Raw genomic sequence first — 16,081 nt, forward strand, 5'->3', positions numbered from 1 at the left:
GACAGTTGATAAATGGATGATAGCCCTTAAGATTTGAAACATAGTTGCGGCAAGAGATATTTCAACTTCCATATGGAGTACTATATTCAAGTTGTAAGGCTCTCTACTACATATGTCCAACTCTTCCTAAAGACAATACCACTGGGTATGGCGTTTCAAATAACTGCCGCTTTTAGTTATACCCTTCCCGGATAGGGAAGAAGACGAAAGTTTCATAAAATATAGCTCGTGTGACTATCCCAAGGGACTATCCCAAGGCTTGGCGGTGAGGAGGCCTGTTCTAACGTTTGAAGCATCAAATCTGGAAGGTCACGATAGGTTTGAAGTATCATCTGAAAAAAAGAATGAAAAGAACTAATATTCCAGCTTCGAAGTTAGTATCTAGAAATGTAGCTCTGACCTATATTTATGAGGAACAAAGTAAAGTGCAAAAAGATGTATGTAGTCATATTCCCCACTGACCGCTTCAGGTTTGCGGGGATGTAAGGTGACAGCCTGGTAGGATCGACGACGCAGAAACGTCGATCATAGGTATCAAATGAGCACGGGCATGTCAAACGTAAATTACCGTGGAATGCCATTCAAATGTGTGCGAGATATATGCTCTGTGCGACACCAAGGGCTCACGCAAATCGAGTCTCACATCTGCATATCCCAGGCTATATATGGGAAAGTCGTTTTCATAAAGCATTTTTCTACTATTTTCGCCATCTACCTATGAAACTCAAGATATCCAAGCGGAACATATAAGAAGACCACGGAAAAGGCATCACATGGCCGTATAAGTGGCTGACTACTTCTTGTGATGAAGCAAATTAGGCAGTGAGCTCACCGAGTCTAAGAATATATCTGACATTCTTGACCTGTGCCCAAATCCCAATGAGGTTTAGCAAGGCGAACCAAACCTTCCTAGCATATTACAGCTTGACTTCATATCTGTGGCGCAGCTCTACACATCAGCCTTGCATCACTTCTAAGCTTGAACCCACATCTAGGCAGCCGCCCCTAGATACGAATACGATGGTCGTATTCATTTGACAAAAAACGTTTCAATATTGTAATAATAGGCCTCGGGATATTTAGGCAACGGAGTTATACTAGAGTCACATAATCAATAGCTTACGGAGTAAGAACTGCCTATATTGTAAAATGCCCAGGGAGCTTTGACGCCTTGGAGATGAAGTCAAGATGTGATTGGCTGCGGTCGCGCGACACTTGAATTCTGAAACGCATGTGTATCACGTACAAGGGGTGGAGGGCATATTCAATCACAGCTGTGCCGTCTTTTTACAGCAGAGATGCTGTGCTCCGTACTCCATACACTGGTTGTTGTTTAAATGAGGAGGCTGGTTATCCCCTAAGGGGTTATTGTCCCCTGAGCCCAGGGGATAATTAGATGATAGCCTGCAAATCCTCATCTACGCGCCGGCCCCCTAAAACGGGCCTAATAGTGTGACATTTTCTCCTAACCGGGTTGAGCTTGTCAAACCGGCAGTATTGATCGTATGTGGCTCGGCATACGGGTTCTGAATGTTACTATAAATTATTTCGTATAGCATCTAGACGTTGGCCGTTGGCCGTTGGGCTGATAGCCTCAATATTAGTTTTGAATCGCCAGGACAACGGTTGGTAAGATTACAAGCTGTGCATAAGCGAAATTAGGAAGTTCTCTTGTTACCGGGACCGAACGATGCCAGTGGGGGCAAAGGAAAATCAGCCAATCAAATTTCGGCGATGGATCTTATATGGAAAATTTGCGAAAATTGCGTTCCAGCTGTAATTTTGTATTACAGAATAGGTAAGCAATGATTTCCAAGTTTCCATGGTTCCGAGGTTGAAGATGGCTAAAAGTCTTTAGGTCATTGAGGTACACTAGGTAAGTATATATATTCCTACATAATATACAAGTTATAGTACTCTAGATAAATTGTAGACAGTCGTATCGGGAGTTTCGGTGCCTTCTGCATAAAAAGACCAACATGTCGGAGCATTGGCATAACAATGTCCGAGATATGCCACCGGGCAGAAATGTGATCTCCGTCCTCCGTTCCGTGGCTTCCGAGTCAAATCAGACTGTAATATTGAATACTGCCGAGGGCTCCGGTCAGAATTGCAATAGCAGATGAGATACTATGTAGTTAAATGGAAATACTTATATCTGTACTCCGTGCCTGAAAAAGGAAAGAAAAGATAAAATGTAATATCACAACTACTCCGTACTAGTGACGCCATACATACCTACATAGGACTAGTAGTCGACACATAAAATTCTAAGTGTAATCAAGCGCTGGATATAATACGGGGAAAATTACGCCCAAATTTTAGATATTGGTAAATACGAATACGTCAATACTTCAGTCCATGGGTGAAATCCAGGTCTTTTCCTCCCCTTCCTCTTCCCATCTCTTCTTTAATTCTTAATATCTCCGTTTTAGGGCATTAAGTGGTCTCCTAGGTTTTCTCGAGTTCTGTTTATCCTGGGTTTCATCGGTTGCGCCCTTCTTCTCCTTGCATCCCAACCCTTGTCAACGTGACCTCCTGAGTTCCCTGGGACTCACGCCCCTCGGCCCTATCTTTCGCCTTCCTATCGGCCCATCTCACCTTTTCATGAGCCTCTCTTCTGGCCATAAATCACCTTCCGTCACGCGAATTCCTTCCGTCTCCACCTGAATTCCTTGAATTCTCATCCCCCTTTCCAACGCGATCCGGATATCCTGGAGGAGAGTCGCAAACATGAGCGCCTCCTATCCGTCATGGAAAGATCGCACCCAGAATCAGTTTGGAAAGCTTCAAATCCAAGTGCCATGGCGTTCATTCCAGCTCTTGGTGCCACATCGCATGCGTCGCAAGCTCCGGTCCAAACTCCGTAGCCGCCTCTCACCCACCTCGTCCATATCGAGGTTGCAAACCTCCTTCTCCCCTGTCGACACCCTCAGATCCTTACAGTCACACCGGTGGACAATGTATGATTTCCAATACTTGTTGCTCCTCATCATCGGCATTTTCTCCTTGACAATCATCCAATCTCCTGGTCCACTGGGAAAGACCGCGATTGCCACCGGACTGTTATGCTCTCTCCTCATGCCAATTACCCGACAATTCTTCTTGCCTTTCCTCCCCGTGGCTGGGTGGCTTATCTTCTTCTATGGATGCCAGTAAGTTTTGCCTTCTATTGAGTTTCCTTTCAGCCCATGCGCCTGCCAGGAACGTACGGGGATGTGAATGCGACACACAATGGGGACCTTTCTAATCTCTCCAGATTCGTTCCAAGCGATTGGCGGCCTGCCATTTGGGTCCGGGTGTTGCCAGCCATGGAAAACATCCTGTACGGTGCCAACATCAGCAACATCCTATCCGCCCACCAAAATGTTGTCCTCGACATTCTGGCATGGATTCCTTACGGACTTTGCCATTACGGTGCGCCGTTTGTTGTTTCGCTGATTCTTTTCTTCTTCGGCCCCCCGGGAACTACCCCTCTGTACGCCCGGACTCTCGGATACATCAGCATGGTTGCGGTCTTTGTTCAGCTGGCCTTCCCCTGCTCGCCACCCTGGTATGAGAATCTGTATGGGTTGGCTCCAGCCGACTACTCAATGCAGGGAAACCCAGCTGGTCTTGCTCGTATTGACAAGCTGCTGGGTATCGATCTCTATACTTCGGGCTTCAAGCAGTCCCCTGTTGTTTTCGGAGCATTCCCTTCGCTCCATGCTGCCGACTCCACCCTAGCAGCACTGTTCATGAGCCACGTCTTCCCGCGGTTGAAGCCCCTCTGGGTTACCTACACTCTGTGGATGTGGTGGGCTACCATGTATCTTTCTCACCACTACGCAGTCGACTTGGTCTGCGGTGGCTTGCTTGCCACAGTGGCCTTCTACTTTGCCAAGACCCGATTCCTGCCACGAGTCCAGTCCGACAAGATGTTCCGCTGGGACTACGACTACGTTGAGATCGGTGATTATTCTCGCGAGTCCGGGTATGATCTTGCTAGCTTAGATGGCGATTTCAACTTGGATAGCGACGAGTGGACCGTGGGCTCTTCTTCGTCCGTTTCCTCCGGTTCTCTGAGCCCCGTGGATGATCATTACACCTGGGAAAGCGAAACTCTCACCTCGAATCACGACATCGAGGCTGGACGCTAATCCTCGAGCCTCACTTGCACATGTGGCTGAGCACAGTCCATTCTTGCATCTTCTACTTTCGAAACGGCGTTTTATGTTTGACGACAATGTTTGGGAACATTATCTGCATCGAGCAATCTTCGACACCTTAAGGTTTTTAATAAAACCTCCGGTTCGCGCGGTACTTCCGCCTCGAGCTGAAGGTACTCTTCACCTTCTGGCTGTACATGCCTCACCAGCCCACTTTGGGCTGGCAACTCCGTCTATAATATTAATACCAGTGGTGGAAGGGATCGGGCCTTGTTCACCTGCCTGCATACGCCAATCCTCCCGCACTGCCACCTTCGGCAACATTCGCTTGTACACATTCTCGGACGCCCTCGGGTGATCCCCTTTATTTTCTGACCCATGTCTTTCGCTACGACTTTATGAACTGGACGGGCAACCTTTTTTTTTTTTTTTTTTGCTTTCGGCTCGTCCAGATGAACAAATACTTTTTACCATTCGTGTCGCTCGCTCATCATAGGCGCCTGGGAACTTTAAACTATTTTTTTTCGGAGAGATGAAAAGTTTCGGCGCGTTCTTTCGGCGCTTTTTTGCTGCACCACCACTCGCTGTGCACTAGAAGGATTTGTGAATATTTGCTGTTTTACGACATTTTGCATCGGCACAAGGGTTTTCAAAAGATATTTTGATCTACCCTCTGTGTCTACGCCTGGCAGGTGATCGGCGTTGGCGTGTGGATTCTTCACAGATATGAGGAAAGGAAAGAAGGGGGACATTGAAAGCTGGGACTCTTGCTTGCAGAGCTCGAGTGACCATAGCAGCTAGAACGGGGATCTTGGTACTTTTGACGAAGGCCAGATCCCCCTCAGCCCATTCTCGCTTTTAGTCGAGAATGAAGCCGACAACCTAATGCATCCACACCTCCTGTCATACGACTTGCTTGTTCGGGTGCCTGTTATCGTTACTTTGACGGTGAGATCCTGTTGGGTCCACGGGTATTGCTAGCATTATTTTTAATCAGCGTACTGAATGAATGTACATTATCTTCATTTCTGTCTTTGTATATATAGTAAACACTGTAGTATACGATTACCTTTATCCTGTGAAAAGAACAACCCCGCCTGTACGATAAGGAATCCACACTAGATGGAGCATGTTGTCTTTTTATGGCCAATAAAGAGTCCAGCTCCGTCGATCACACGGGATTGCTCTTGCATAAGTCAACTAATTTTAGGGCTAGAAAGAAGCTGTATCCGTGCTTTTCCGACAAGTTGGAACTGATGTATTGACATGGTTTGAGTATTATATCTATCAAATGATTACATGGTATTATAGAAATATAATGTATTCATATAAGGGTTCATAAAGAAATGTACAAAAAAAAGCTCAGTAATAAACCCCGTCTAGAAAAAGTTCCAGATGTCTAAAAAGAGGTGTATCAAAACAAAACAATTATCCACAACTGTCATAAGCAAACCCATTCGATCTATTCATCGTCAAAGATTTGTACACGATCCGCATACTCGCGGATTTTCGAAACGAAAGTTTCTTCGATTAAATCGCCTTTGCCGCCAGCGACACGGAGAAGAAGGTCGTTGAGTGAGGCACGGCCTAGGATATCCACGTGGTCACCTATATGATGTTAGTCGCCTGTCATGTCCATTGATAGTGGGAAAAGAGTACGCAAGAATGCAATTGGGTACATACCAGTGTTGGGACCACCACGGGGTGAGAAGCGGTCAGGCTCGTGAGGCATCTCAAAGACCTTGATCTTTGTGCCGGCTGGGTTATAGCGCTTCATGCGCCAGCCTTTGGCGCACATATATCCCGTGCTGAGCAGGTTCACGGTGCCATCACCCTCACCCATTAAAACGCCGTGGTCGACGCCCTCGTTGTTGGTGACGGTGGTGTCCATGCTGACCTTGAGGTTGACCAGTGGGTCCGGCTCTTCTTGGTAAAAGTAGCTGCGCTCTGTGGGTTTACCCACGCCATAGAAGCAATATATCTTCATGTCTGGCGCCAGGGGTAGGCGCGACTCTAGAGGGTTGAGCCAGGTGCGCGGGTCCTTCTCGTTGGCTTCGACCTCGCGTTTTGTATGCGCGACGCCGTGCGAGTAGCTATTCAGAACCTGGTTCCGGTACCAATCCTCGCTCTGGTCCAGGAGGTACTGAAGACTCTCTGGCGTGGTGAGATTGCGTGATGTCAATGATGAGTTGGAGTCTTGGAAGTGGAGCAGGTTGCCGAAGGTCAAAGGCTGACCTGGTTGGTCATCTGGTGCCCAGGTCGAGTTTCCCCATATGGCCTCACCACCTTTTGGTAGCATGCTGGAGATACCGGGCATCGCGCGGAAGATCTCCGCGCGCTCCTCTTTCGATAGGAATTTCTCCAGTCCATACACGGCAAAGGCGTTCAGTTGTGCTGTATCCCGCATCTCTCCGGACAGGACGGCGGTCAATCCCTTGACGGCGCCCAGCATGCAGCCACTGATGTTGACCCACGAGTCGATATGTTTGTTAACCCAGTCTTTGCCGCCCTTTCCGTGATCTTCGCTCTCCACCCACTTGAAGAAATACAATACCACCTGAGATCCCATGCTGTGCGATGCCAATGTGATTTTCTCGCCCTGTACCTGCACCGCGGTCTCGATGTAGGACTTGAGTCGAGTGAAATACCTATCGCGAACTTCGAGGTTGAGGTATGATAGTCGCCAATCATACGCAGCCGTAAACGCATTCGTCGGGTCATAACCAACGGTAGCCAGGTTCTCCAGGATTTTATTCCATATCCAATATCCCGTGATAAAGAAATCCGTGGCATCGAATCCCTGCGCCGCACGGAGCTTAATGCCAGGCGGGTCAAGGCCTGTATCCCGATCGAGCATGACATGGTTCTTCCATTCAGCTTTATCCATGACTAACGCTCTCATCATGCTCCAGCTGCCCCATAATCGTCGGCGAAAGTATTGTCGCGAAGTTTCCCCCGTGCCCCAGCTCTCTAAGCCAGTAGAGATAACTCCGGGGATCATCACAACGGGGTGTTTGGCTTCTACGCCCTGAGCTCGAAGTTGTAGTCCAACAGCAAATGAATCATAGCTGACGGTATCGCGTTCATGTTGCTATATCCCCGTTGAAAGTCAGTCACATGGTAACCACATGCAGAGATAAGAGCATTCCCTTGCAAGGCACGTACCGAGAATTCTTTCACGTCGCTGACAATTCCCTGTGGAATAGCCTCAATCCATGAGTCGAGATTCAGATCCATGAGCGAATCCAAACTTATGACCTCATGCTGGCTCGCGAAGAACAATGCGACGAAGATGCCGAAGAACCCGCCGAGCATGAAGATGAACCCATTGCGACGTTTACTCCGGGGCTTGATAATTATCTGCTGGTTGACTTGTGTCTCATGAATCTCCGCACGAGGCTGTTCCTCCTTGGCTCTTGTAGCTCCGCTATCTTTGTTAGAGGGCGAGGCCTTGTCCTTGCCCGTGCGGCGGCGGAACATATCGACCAACCGCGAGGAAGGAAGAAGAAGAAGAGAACGTGATTTCCCTTGAAGATTGATAAAGGCAACAAATTTGAAGAAAAAGAAAGTCAGTAAGAAATGGAAGGGGAGTAAAAAAACACGGAAGTGCATAAAGTCCGCGAACGGACGGATCGGCATCACATGGCAGAGAGTAACTTTCTTCGACAACAAACCGCCCCCCACCCTCCGTCAACTCCAACCATCAGCCCACTTCGATGACATCGCGGTGATGAGCAATGCTCCTGATCTTCGCTACGTGCGATACGAAAAGTCGCGCGAAAATGAATATGTCGCCGCAATGCGCCAGCTGATCTCTAAAGATCTTTCCGAACCTTACAGCATCTACGTCTACCGCTATTTCCTATACCAATGGGGCGACCTGTGTTTCCTCGCGATGGATGATAAGGATGAGATGGTCGGAGTCGTGGTATCGAAGCTAGAGCCACACCGCGACGGCCCGCTGAGAGGATATATCGCCATGCTGGCCGTGCGCGAAGAGTACCGGGGCCGGGGAATTGCAACCAAGCTAGTGCGCATGGCTATCGATGCTATGATTGAGCGGGATGCAGATGAGGTATGTCTACACAGCGTAGATGGCTGTTGCTCTCCAAACGGGATGGTCTTGAGGGTATGAGGGCTGACTTGTATGTGTTTGGTAGATCGTCCTCGAAACCGAAATCACCAATACCGGCGCGATGAAATTGTACGAGCGGCTGGGCTTCCTTCGTAGCAAACAGCTCCATCGATATTACTTGAATGGCAACTCGGCCTACCGGCTTGTGCTTTATCTCAAAGAAGGCGTGGGTGCGATTCGGACCGGACTCATTGATCCCTATGGCGTTCCACAATCAGCACCCGGTTTACCTGACCCATGTGGAGGGCATTCTCATGCGAATATGGGGTCTTTGATTTAATTTTGGTTGTAAGTAGCGTTATGAAGTCTCTTCTTTGCTCTGTCAAGCTGTGCTGGCATGACATGTCATGATAATTTATGGGAAATGAATAGAATATATATATCTCACAGGAGCTGGTATCCTTGTGGAACATGTTCTATAGATAGATAAATTGCCTGGGTATACCAAATAGCTGATCTGCTCTGATTGAGGAAATATGACAGATGGAAGATCTACTCTACATCGGTATTCCTATGTTACATGCAGACGCACGGTCACATACATATGTAGGAAGAAGCTTTCGGATTTGACGTAGGCAACCTAATCTCTTCAAAGATGTTAAAGCATACACCCTTGTGGTCCTGGTGCTTGAATAACCGGAGTAGTCGGATCTATGTGACTTCTGTCCTTAACTACATAAGACTTGTCTATGTATAATAGGAATATAGAGGAAGTAAGGCATTCAATCAAGCTTGAGATTATGGCTCGTGGGTTGGTGCTATCAAGCCAAATCCCATAGTTGGTTTCAAGGCACGTAGGAAGCCTCGCTCTTAACATGCATATCTCGGTGAACATAGTAACCACAATAACCCTTAGAATGTTTCAGATACCTTTTAGATCCCCCTTTATGCTATAGAAGGATAAGCAAAATGTAGTAAGCGGTGAAAAGGGGAATTTTATATGACATGTGATACAGCATGTGATAATGACAGTATAGAGTAACTACTCCTTAAAAACAAAACATGCACATTTCCCCTTCCACTAACTTACCTATGTGTAGCCACACCTTTCAACCTATCGCATATCGCGGTTATGAAGTTATGCTATGTCGAAGCTTGGATCTTATTGTGGAACCTGTGGAACCCATGTATATATATGTACTCTACCTCGGCCCCCCTGTCTATAATTTTTCTATAATCCCAAATATTTCCAATGGATTCAACAAGACACACCCAAGGCCCATCTGGGATAAAAAAAGCAAATAAACAAGGTCGTCGACCTGGAAAAACAGCATGCACAGCCTGTCACGCCCGCAAAAAGCGATGCGACATCGCTCCACCGTATAACCAATGCACGCACTGTCGCAAAGAAGATCAATTATGCATCCCGCGAGATACAACTGAGAGGTATGTACAGCCAAGAAACATATATACGAACAAGACTTACAGATTGAAAGACCTACCCGGCAAATGCTCAACCGCAGCCAGAATGCTAGTAAGAATACTAGTAAGAACGAAAGTCAATTCCACGTCAACGACTTCCTGCCAATGGGAATCGATCACGAAGTACCTCGCTGGAGTGCGTTTTATTCGTCATATTCGGAAATTCGCCGGCTGCTGCCTTCTCTTACTTCCGCTTCCTCGTCCCCTTCGTCCGAGATGGAAGACATTGCACCAATGCACGCTGCGCCGAGTGAGAGAAACCAGCACGTGTCTTTGTCAGAGCTGGACTGTTCGAGACACTTTCAGTCTGAAGATTTATATAGGCATTGTGCGGAGGAAGCTCCTATAAAGGGGATCAGTATACCTGTTTCTCGGTCTCGGTCTCAATCTCCAGCGTCTCTGGATGAAAGGGGTGGACCGGGGAAGGCGTTAGCTTGCGAAACTGAGATCCTGTATGGGGGTCTTGATCCAGGGGAAGTGATATTCCCAAGTGGTGGGGACTCTCGTTCTGCCCATGATGTTTTTATGAATGACCTCGATGCATTGCTTAGATTTTGATGCTTATATTGAAAGAGAAAATGTATTTGCTCACGATTGGATGAATATATTCAGAAAATGGTATTCTGGACATCACAGCTCTATGGTTCTATATTTTTAGATAATGTACAAGAATAAGATACAAGGTGACGGGGAAGGAAAGTACATCAAACAAATACCAGCCAAAACAAGCCCGCCAGATGGGATATTCATGCAACACGCTAGCATCAAAAAGGTACATAGTAGAATCGAAGAATGCATAATGATGTAAAAGGGAGGATTGGGAGATTATTGGTCTTTGTCTTTCTCTTGGTCTCGGTCCTTGTCCTTGCGGACGATGGGAACTTGAATGGCGTTTTGCATCTTCCAAGTCAGAGGCCGTGGTACACCACGCCATTCCTTGTCCAAGATAGACGCTGCATCAAGCATAATCGGAGAGGGATGCTGGGGGGCATAGCGGGTTGCACCAAGGATGAGATCACGCTTAATGAGGGCATTGGCAAGGCGAATTTGGAGATCACGTTTTTCACCCCGAGGCTTCCACCCGATAAGGTAGAGAATAGGATTGTGACGGAACTCGGAGGGGAGATCGTCAAGAATGGAGTCTGGAAGCCTGTAATTTTCATGGTGCACGTCGATACCGATAATGACCTTGCCCGCATCGGAACTCCACAAATCTTTGTCAAGTTTCGTGGCTTTACCAAAGGACGCGTTGCGACACAAGGAAACCAAAACAGCCTGCTTCATCTTGTAGGTCACGGTTCTTTTCATGCAAGAATACCGCCAAATAACCAGACAGAGGTTGTACTGGCGGCGCCTGAATGCAGCCAAGAACAAATCCTCCCAATTTTGCGCGGTCACCTCGAACAAAGGGTGCTCGAAAAACCGGAGGGTATAATGCAAAGCGGCGTGGATGTTCGAGCCCAGGGCTTGCACAATATGGCTGAGCGGATAACTGTCAACGGTGAGATTGTTCTCGATGCAGATTTCCATGAGCCGATCTATGGAATCAAAATCTTTCAATCGAGCGACCACACTGAACATCTGGCCAATCACCGAAGGGCTGAACCAATTGGCCCCCCATGTACTAGTCATGAGGCTAATAAATGAGTCTATATCTTTCCCGCTGTCCAAATGCACCAAAAGCGAATCTTGGATTGTCTCCTGGAGTGCGCTGTGGATGGTGGAAAGGTTGGACATGTGACCACGCTGGACCATATGTTCAATGAGTTGGGCTTTTTCGCTGGGGACAACCAGGGCGCTGAGCAATGCGAGCCATGTTTCTGGGTTTGGACACATATGTGACTTAGGCATCATCCGTAGGAAGTGACGAAAAACGCCCACATCCTGACGCCGCGCAGCAGCCCGCAACAGAATGTTATATGTATCAGTGGTAGCTACATGCTCTGTGCATGAAAACAAGGCTCGGGCAGTCTCAAGGAACTCATGTCGACAAAGGAATTCTAGCGCATTATTTAAGGCCGCAGTTGAGACGTAATTGGAGTATGATTCTTCCATGAATAGCGCCTCCAGATGTTGCTTAATCCGGACCACGTGTGGAAGCTTTGACAGAGACATGGCCTTCTCATCAAGCGTTGGTTGCCTCGCAGATGTGACATCCTCGATGTGCTCGTTGAACTCCTTCACAGTGGCGATGACTGGACGAGGTAGCAGGATCTCGTCCAAATTCGAGCTGCTATCCGACGTTTCACCAAAATGCCAATTTCCACGAATCAATGGTACAGGCAGCTTCGAACGCTGCATCGCGCCCCGAGAGATGCACATCGGAACCGGTGGTTTGTGGATATCAACAAGGGGGTCTCCCATAGCTTGTAGGCTTTGTGCGCGGGTAAAATGCCCTTCCACCAGTGCCATAATATGATCTGTGGCACTCAAAACGACTCGGCGGAGCAATCCCTTGCTCTGACTTGCAGGTAGGATGTGCACACGACATCCATTATGGAGCGGGATGTACCAAATATTATCTTTCAAGGTGTAACGAGTCACACCGGAAAATAGGGCAAGGGTCTCCTCTGGTACAAGTATCTCCTTCTTGTTCGAACTTTTCTTGGGATTTTTCCGGATATCGCGGTACACTTGGTCCAGAATGTCTTTAGTACCAAACCAAGCATTGTCGAAGAGCTTTGCTGAGCGAGCTTGGTATTTTTTCTTCATATATTCACGAAACCGTAACTTCTTTCGATCTCGAATCGATGTATTTCGTAAAAAGAGTTGTTTCTGCGTAGGAGGCGAAGGTTTGGCGTTCAGGGGTTTGTTGTGAAGTCGACCCTTCTGTATTCTCTTCGCTCTTGTTAACGCGAAGCCACGTGGTGGTATCCGAGGAGTGGCGTGTTCGGCATCTGCGAGCGAATTGACAGATTGTTTCTGGCCTGCGGAGAGCCGGCCTCCACCACTTTCATGTAAACCATCGGAGCCAAATTCCTTGTCCTTTATTTCAACATCATCTCCGACCACCGCGGGGGAACACTGCGGGTTTGAATCGTCGGGAGTCCGAGAGGAAGACCTCGAGGAAATCCATTGGCGCGAGTGTCGAGAAAGTGAAGGGTAAGGGCGGACTGCTGCGCAAAATTGTGAACCCGGAGTATGACCTATCCTCGCTGGAACATCAATCGGCTTCAGGGAAGATATCCGTCGACGTTGCAAAGCAGGCGCAACCCAGCGGGGATAGAGAAATAGAAGAGGCTCATCGGGACCAGTCGCGACAGTGTCCAAGACGGCAGACACACGCCTCCTTAGACACGGGCAGCCACGCAAGAGCATAAGGGACGATGCGCTAATGGCACCGGAGACATGAATGAAAAGGAGACAAGAATTGGGCGCGCTGAGGTGTTTTTCGATGGACCTTTTTGCCCCGAAAATTGCTGGCCGCCGAACGGGTAGGCGGTGGCCGGAGCTTGGCTCTGCCATATGAGCTATATACTTCGTTTTCTTCTCGAACAATATCTATTTTGCTTATATGGTGTTTTCATACATTAATAAATGTGACCTTCACGGTCAATTTCAGCAGCCTTGGGAATACCCCTGAAAACCCGGCCAATTGACCTCGCACGCTCCTCCAAGACCGGTCTCTTAGACATTAATGTATCATGCTTGGTCACCGGAGTCAAGTCTAACAATCCCGTTGCTGACTCTCCATGATCATCTTTAAAGACATCCGGACCGGTAATATGCTGCTTGCAGGATTCTGCGGCGCGGGTGAGATTATCCTTCTTGCGTTGGACTGCATCGGCGTCCTTATCAGAATCGGTGGAAGTTTTGGATAGCCCACGAATGACACGCGAAAGATATGTCACAAATTGCCAGCGGGAGGTCTGGAATAAGAACATGGGCATTATATCTGGTATCTGGTATCCGCAAAAGTAGGGTTAGCCTGGTCTCAACATAGATCAAGAAGATCGTCAAGCTCACTTTGTCGTTCAGATAATAGAGCTCGTCGCCCCCGTCCTCAATAAATTTCTTCAGTGCATCAATCCTCTCCCGGTCAATGGAAGCTAATTTCAAAGCATGCATCAAGCTGGGTATATCCCCAATCTCATCGACATGTGACTCCTCATCAACCGTCATGCTCGCCTGATTCAACCCAGATTCCACGCGGGAAAGTCCCGCAATGCTCTGGTCCCGAAGTCTGGCCTTGGACGAATGAATAGTGAAATAGTCCTCAGTAAGCATATGCGATTTCTCAAAGTCCGAGCGACCAAGGTTCCGCCGTTCATGGACCTTAGTCCGTAGTCTCACCCACCGTCTCCTCCGAACAAATGAATGAAACCACGGTTGGGTACCATGCCACGAAGACGAGGCAAACGAAAAAGAGTACTGCCAGCCTTGCTCGTCGGTATCACCTGACATGTCAACATACCATGTCTTCCACGCCCATTCCCAGCTCGGATCAGGCAGCTGGGCATTCGTGATATTAACAGGACTGGCTCTGCGGTCTTGGGTCATCCAGGCGCTGGGATCGAGGTTTAACAGCGAGCTATGCGAGTAACGTGGGACACCGAAGATGAACCAGCCCCGCTGGTTCTCGTAGAGAACGTCCATTTCCGAGCACGATTTGGTGTCCTTGTCCTCGCGGCTGTTGGTTTGGTCCCCTACTCCATTCGCCTGGCCACTGCCGTTGCTGTTATGAGTTGAGACTCGTGACGCCGCAAAGTCGGCTGTTTCAACATCTCTGCTCCCGCTGCCTTCTCCGGCAGAGCTTGCTGATATTGACTCTCCGCGCACCTGGGACGATTCTCGGCTTGGCGAGTCATTTGTGCCGGGCGCGATACCGAGTCTATCAGGTTGCCATTTTGCATATTTCCGCTTTGCAAGCTGTCCATGGACGGATGCCCGGCTCAGGTGTTTCGTCAGGCTTCCTTGTTGACTGAGGGTGGATGTGCGTGGTTGGAGTGCTTCGCCGGTGGGCTGCTGTGGGACGGTATTATCCACGAGGGAAATAGAAGGCGAGGTCTCCATGTTCTGTGTGAGGGTATATAAAGAGATATCCTAGATAGCGTTGAGGCGTCCCGATGGCTCCCCGAGCCAGAATGTTACTGAGTATGCTGTACTCGCATTATTTTAGGGGTCGTATCACAGTGAAAAGGGGGATATAAGAGGACACAAGATTGAAATATAGAGCTGTAGATCTGTAAAGCTGTAGAGTATTCTAACAAATAAACAAGTATTGAAGCATAAAACAAGAAACAATAGAGAAAAAAAGAAAGAAAAGCAAATGCAACATCGATGACATCGTTTGCGGGGATGACCTGAACGCCAAGCCCATTTCCTGCAACAAATCGCGGGAAACAAAAAAAAAAACATCAACAACCACAACCATGGCAGCACCACACTATCGAAAAGTCGAGCTCCAATCTCCAGCAGACTTCACCTACCTCTACGCCAACACAGTCGCGCTATCGCGCCGAAAACTCGACCTCTACTTCCCCCCTTCCGCAACAGACAATGACACGCCCGATCCGATGCGCGAACGCGTCCGGGAGCTAATCGACGAGGTAAGACCAGAACAACCAGCTACCTCAAAGACAAACTCTAATTTCAAATAGTACATAAACCAAACCTTCGAATCAGCCTCAACCTCAATCAGCATCAACGGCATAGACTCAACCTCACCACAATTCCCCTTCCCGGCCGCATTCACCGCGCCAACAGAACAAGTCGAGTACGAGCCATTCGATACAGAGCTTGCGTCGCGAGTGACATCGCTGTATGCGCAGTTAGAATCGCTTAATACGACTGTTGCGCAGCAGAGGCGGGATGCGCCGAGACGTGCGGCGAAGGAATATGCTGCGCAGTTGAAGAAGATGATTGAAGAGGAGCAAGAGGAATATGAGAATGAGAATGAAAATGAAGGAGGAAAAGACGCCGATAATGATACCGAGATGGGCGAATCTGCGAATGTGCAGCCACAATCGAATAATGAAATCCAAAACACAACTCCCGGCCAAGAGGCGGATGGTATGGATGTCGATTCTACCTCGGACAGAACTGGATCGGCGCAGACAAGGGCCCAGGCGCGATTGCGGCGAGCACGTGGGAACCACGATCCCGCGTGGACGTTGCAGGTTGCCCTTGGGACGAAGGAGGAGCAAGAGCGCTGGAAGAGTGGTGATATTGCGAGTGTCTATGAGGATGCTTTGCGGATGTTGCTGCGGTTGCAGGGCGAGGGCAACGTTAAGGAGGCTGGTGCGGAGGGTCATGCGTTGGCAACCACAGTGGGCAAGGCTGAGAGGGCTGGGCGTGCTGCTGAAGTGGTGGAGAATATGAATAACTGAGTATTTTGGGGTTCAATATTGGTTGACTAGCGTTCTCTTCTCTGTTA

At 48.4% G+C, this 16,081-nt stretch overlaps 6 protein-coding genes across 6 annotated transcripts; 3 read left to right on the forward strand and 3 right to left on the reverse strand.

Annotated features, from left to right (window-relative positions):
- Window positions 1–3,191: 3,191 nt before the first annotated feature.
- On the forward strand, window positions 3,192–4,139 carry PGRI_025380 (phosphatase PAP2 family protein; the record flags this gene model as incomplete). Its single annotated transcript, XM_040790251.1, has 1 exon — window positions 3,192–4,139. The coding sequence occupies one exon, from the start codon at window positions 3,192–3,194 to the stop codon at window positions 4,137–4,139; it is 948 nt and encodes a 315-aa protein (XP_040647204.1).
- Window positions 4,140–5,610: 1,471 nt separating this feature from the next.
- Window positions 5,611–7,628, reverse strand: PGRI_025390 (phospholipid:diacylglycerol acyltransferase; the record flags this gene model as incomplete). The annotated part of the gene is made up of 3 exons (XM_040790252.1): window positions 5,611–5,756; window positions 5,832–7,239; window positions 7,314–7,628. The coding sequence occupies 3 exons, from the start codon at window positions 7,626–7,628 to the stop codon at window positions 5,611–5,613; spliced, it is 1,869 nt and encodes a 622-aa protein (XP_040647205.1).
- Window positions 7,629–7,878: 250 nt separating this feature from the next.
- On the forward strand, window positions 7,879–8,563 carry PGRI_025400 (peptide alpha-N-acetyltransferase MAK3; the record flags this gene model as incomplete). Its single annotated transcript, XM_040790253.1, has 2 exons — window positions 7,879–8,223; window positions 8,309–8,563. 2 exons carry the CDS (start codon window positions 7,879–7,881, stop codon window positions 8,561–8,563), a joined length of 600 nt encoding a protein of 199 aa, XP_040647206.1.
- A 1,967-nt stretch (window positions 8,564–10,530) lies between these two features.
- PGRI_025410 (uncharacterized protein) lies at window positions 10,531–13,170 on the reverse strand (the record flags this gene model as incomplete). The annotated part of the gene is made up of 1 exon (XM_040790254.1): window positions 10,531–13,170. The coding sequence occupies one exon, from the start codon at window positions 13,168–13,170 to the stop codon at window positions 10,531–10,533; it is 2,640 nt and encodes an 879-aa protein (XP_040647207.1).
- A 65-nt stretch (window positions 13,171–13,235) lies between these two features.
- Window positions 13,236–14,718, reverse strand: PGRI_025420 (uncharacterized protein; the record flags this gene model as incomplete). The annotated part of the gene is made up of 2 exons (XM_040790255.1): window positions 13,236–13,607; window positions 13,672–14,718. 2 exons carry the CDS (start codon window positions 14,716–14,718, stop codon window positions 13,236–13,238), a joined length of 1,419 nt encoding a protein of 472 aa, XP_040647208.1.
- A 359-nt stretch (window positions 14,719–15,077) lies between these two features.
- Window positions 15,078–16,034, forward strand: PGRI_025430 (uncharacterized protein; the record flags this gene model as incomplete). Its single annotated transcript, XM_040790256.1, has 2 exons — window positions 15,078–15,254; window positions 15,306–16,034. The coding sequence occupies 2 exons, from the start codon at window positions 15,078–15,080 to the stop codon at window positions 16,032–16,034; spliced, it is 906 nt and encodes a 301-aa protein (XP_040647209.1).
- Between the last annotated feature and the right edge of the window lie 47 nt (window positions 16,035–16,081).

The sequence above is a fragment of the Penicillium griseofulvum genome (genome assembly GCF_001561935.1).
Source record: "Penicillium griseofulvum strain PG3 chromosome Unknown contig_80, whole genome shotgun sequence".
NCBI lineage: Eukaryota > Fungi > Ascomycota > Eurotiomycetes > Eurotiales > Aspergillaceae > Penicillium > Penicillium griseofulvum.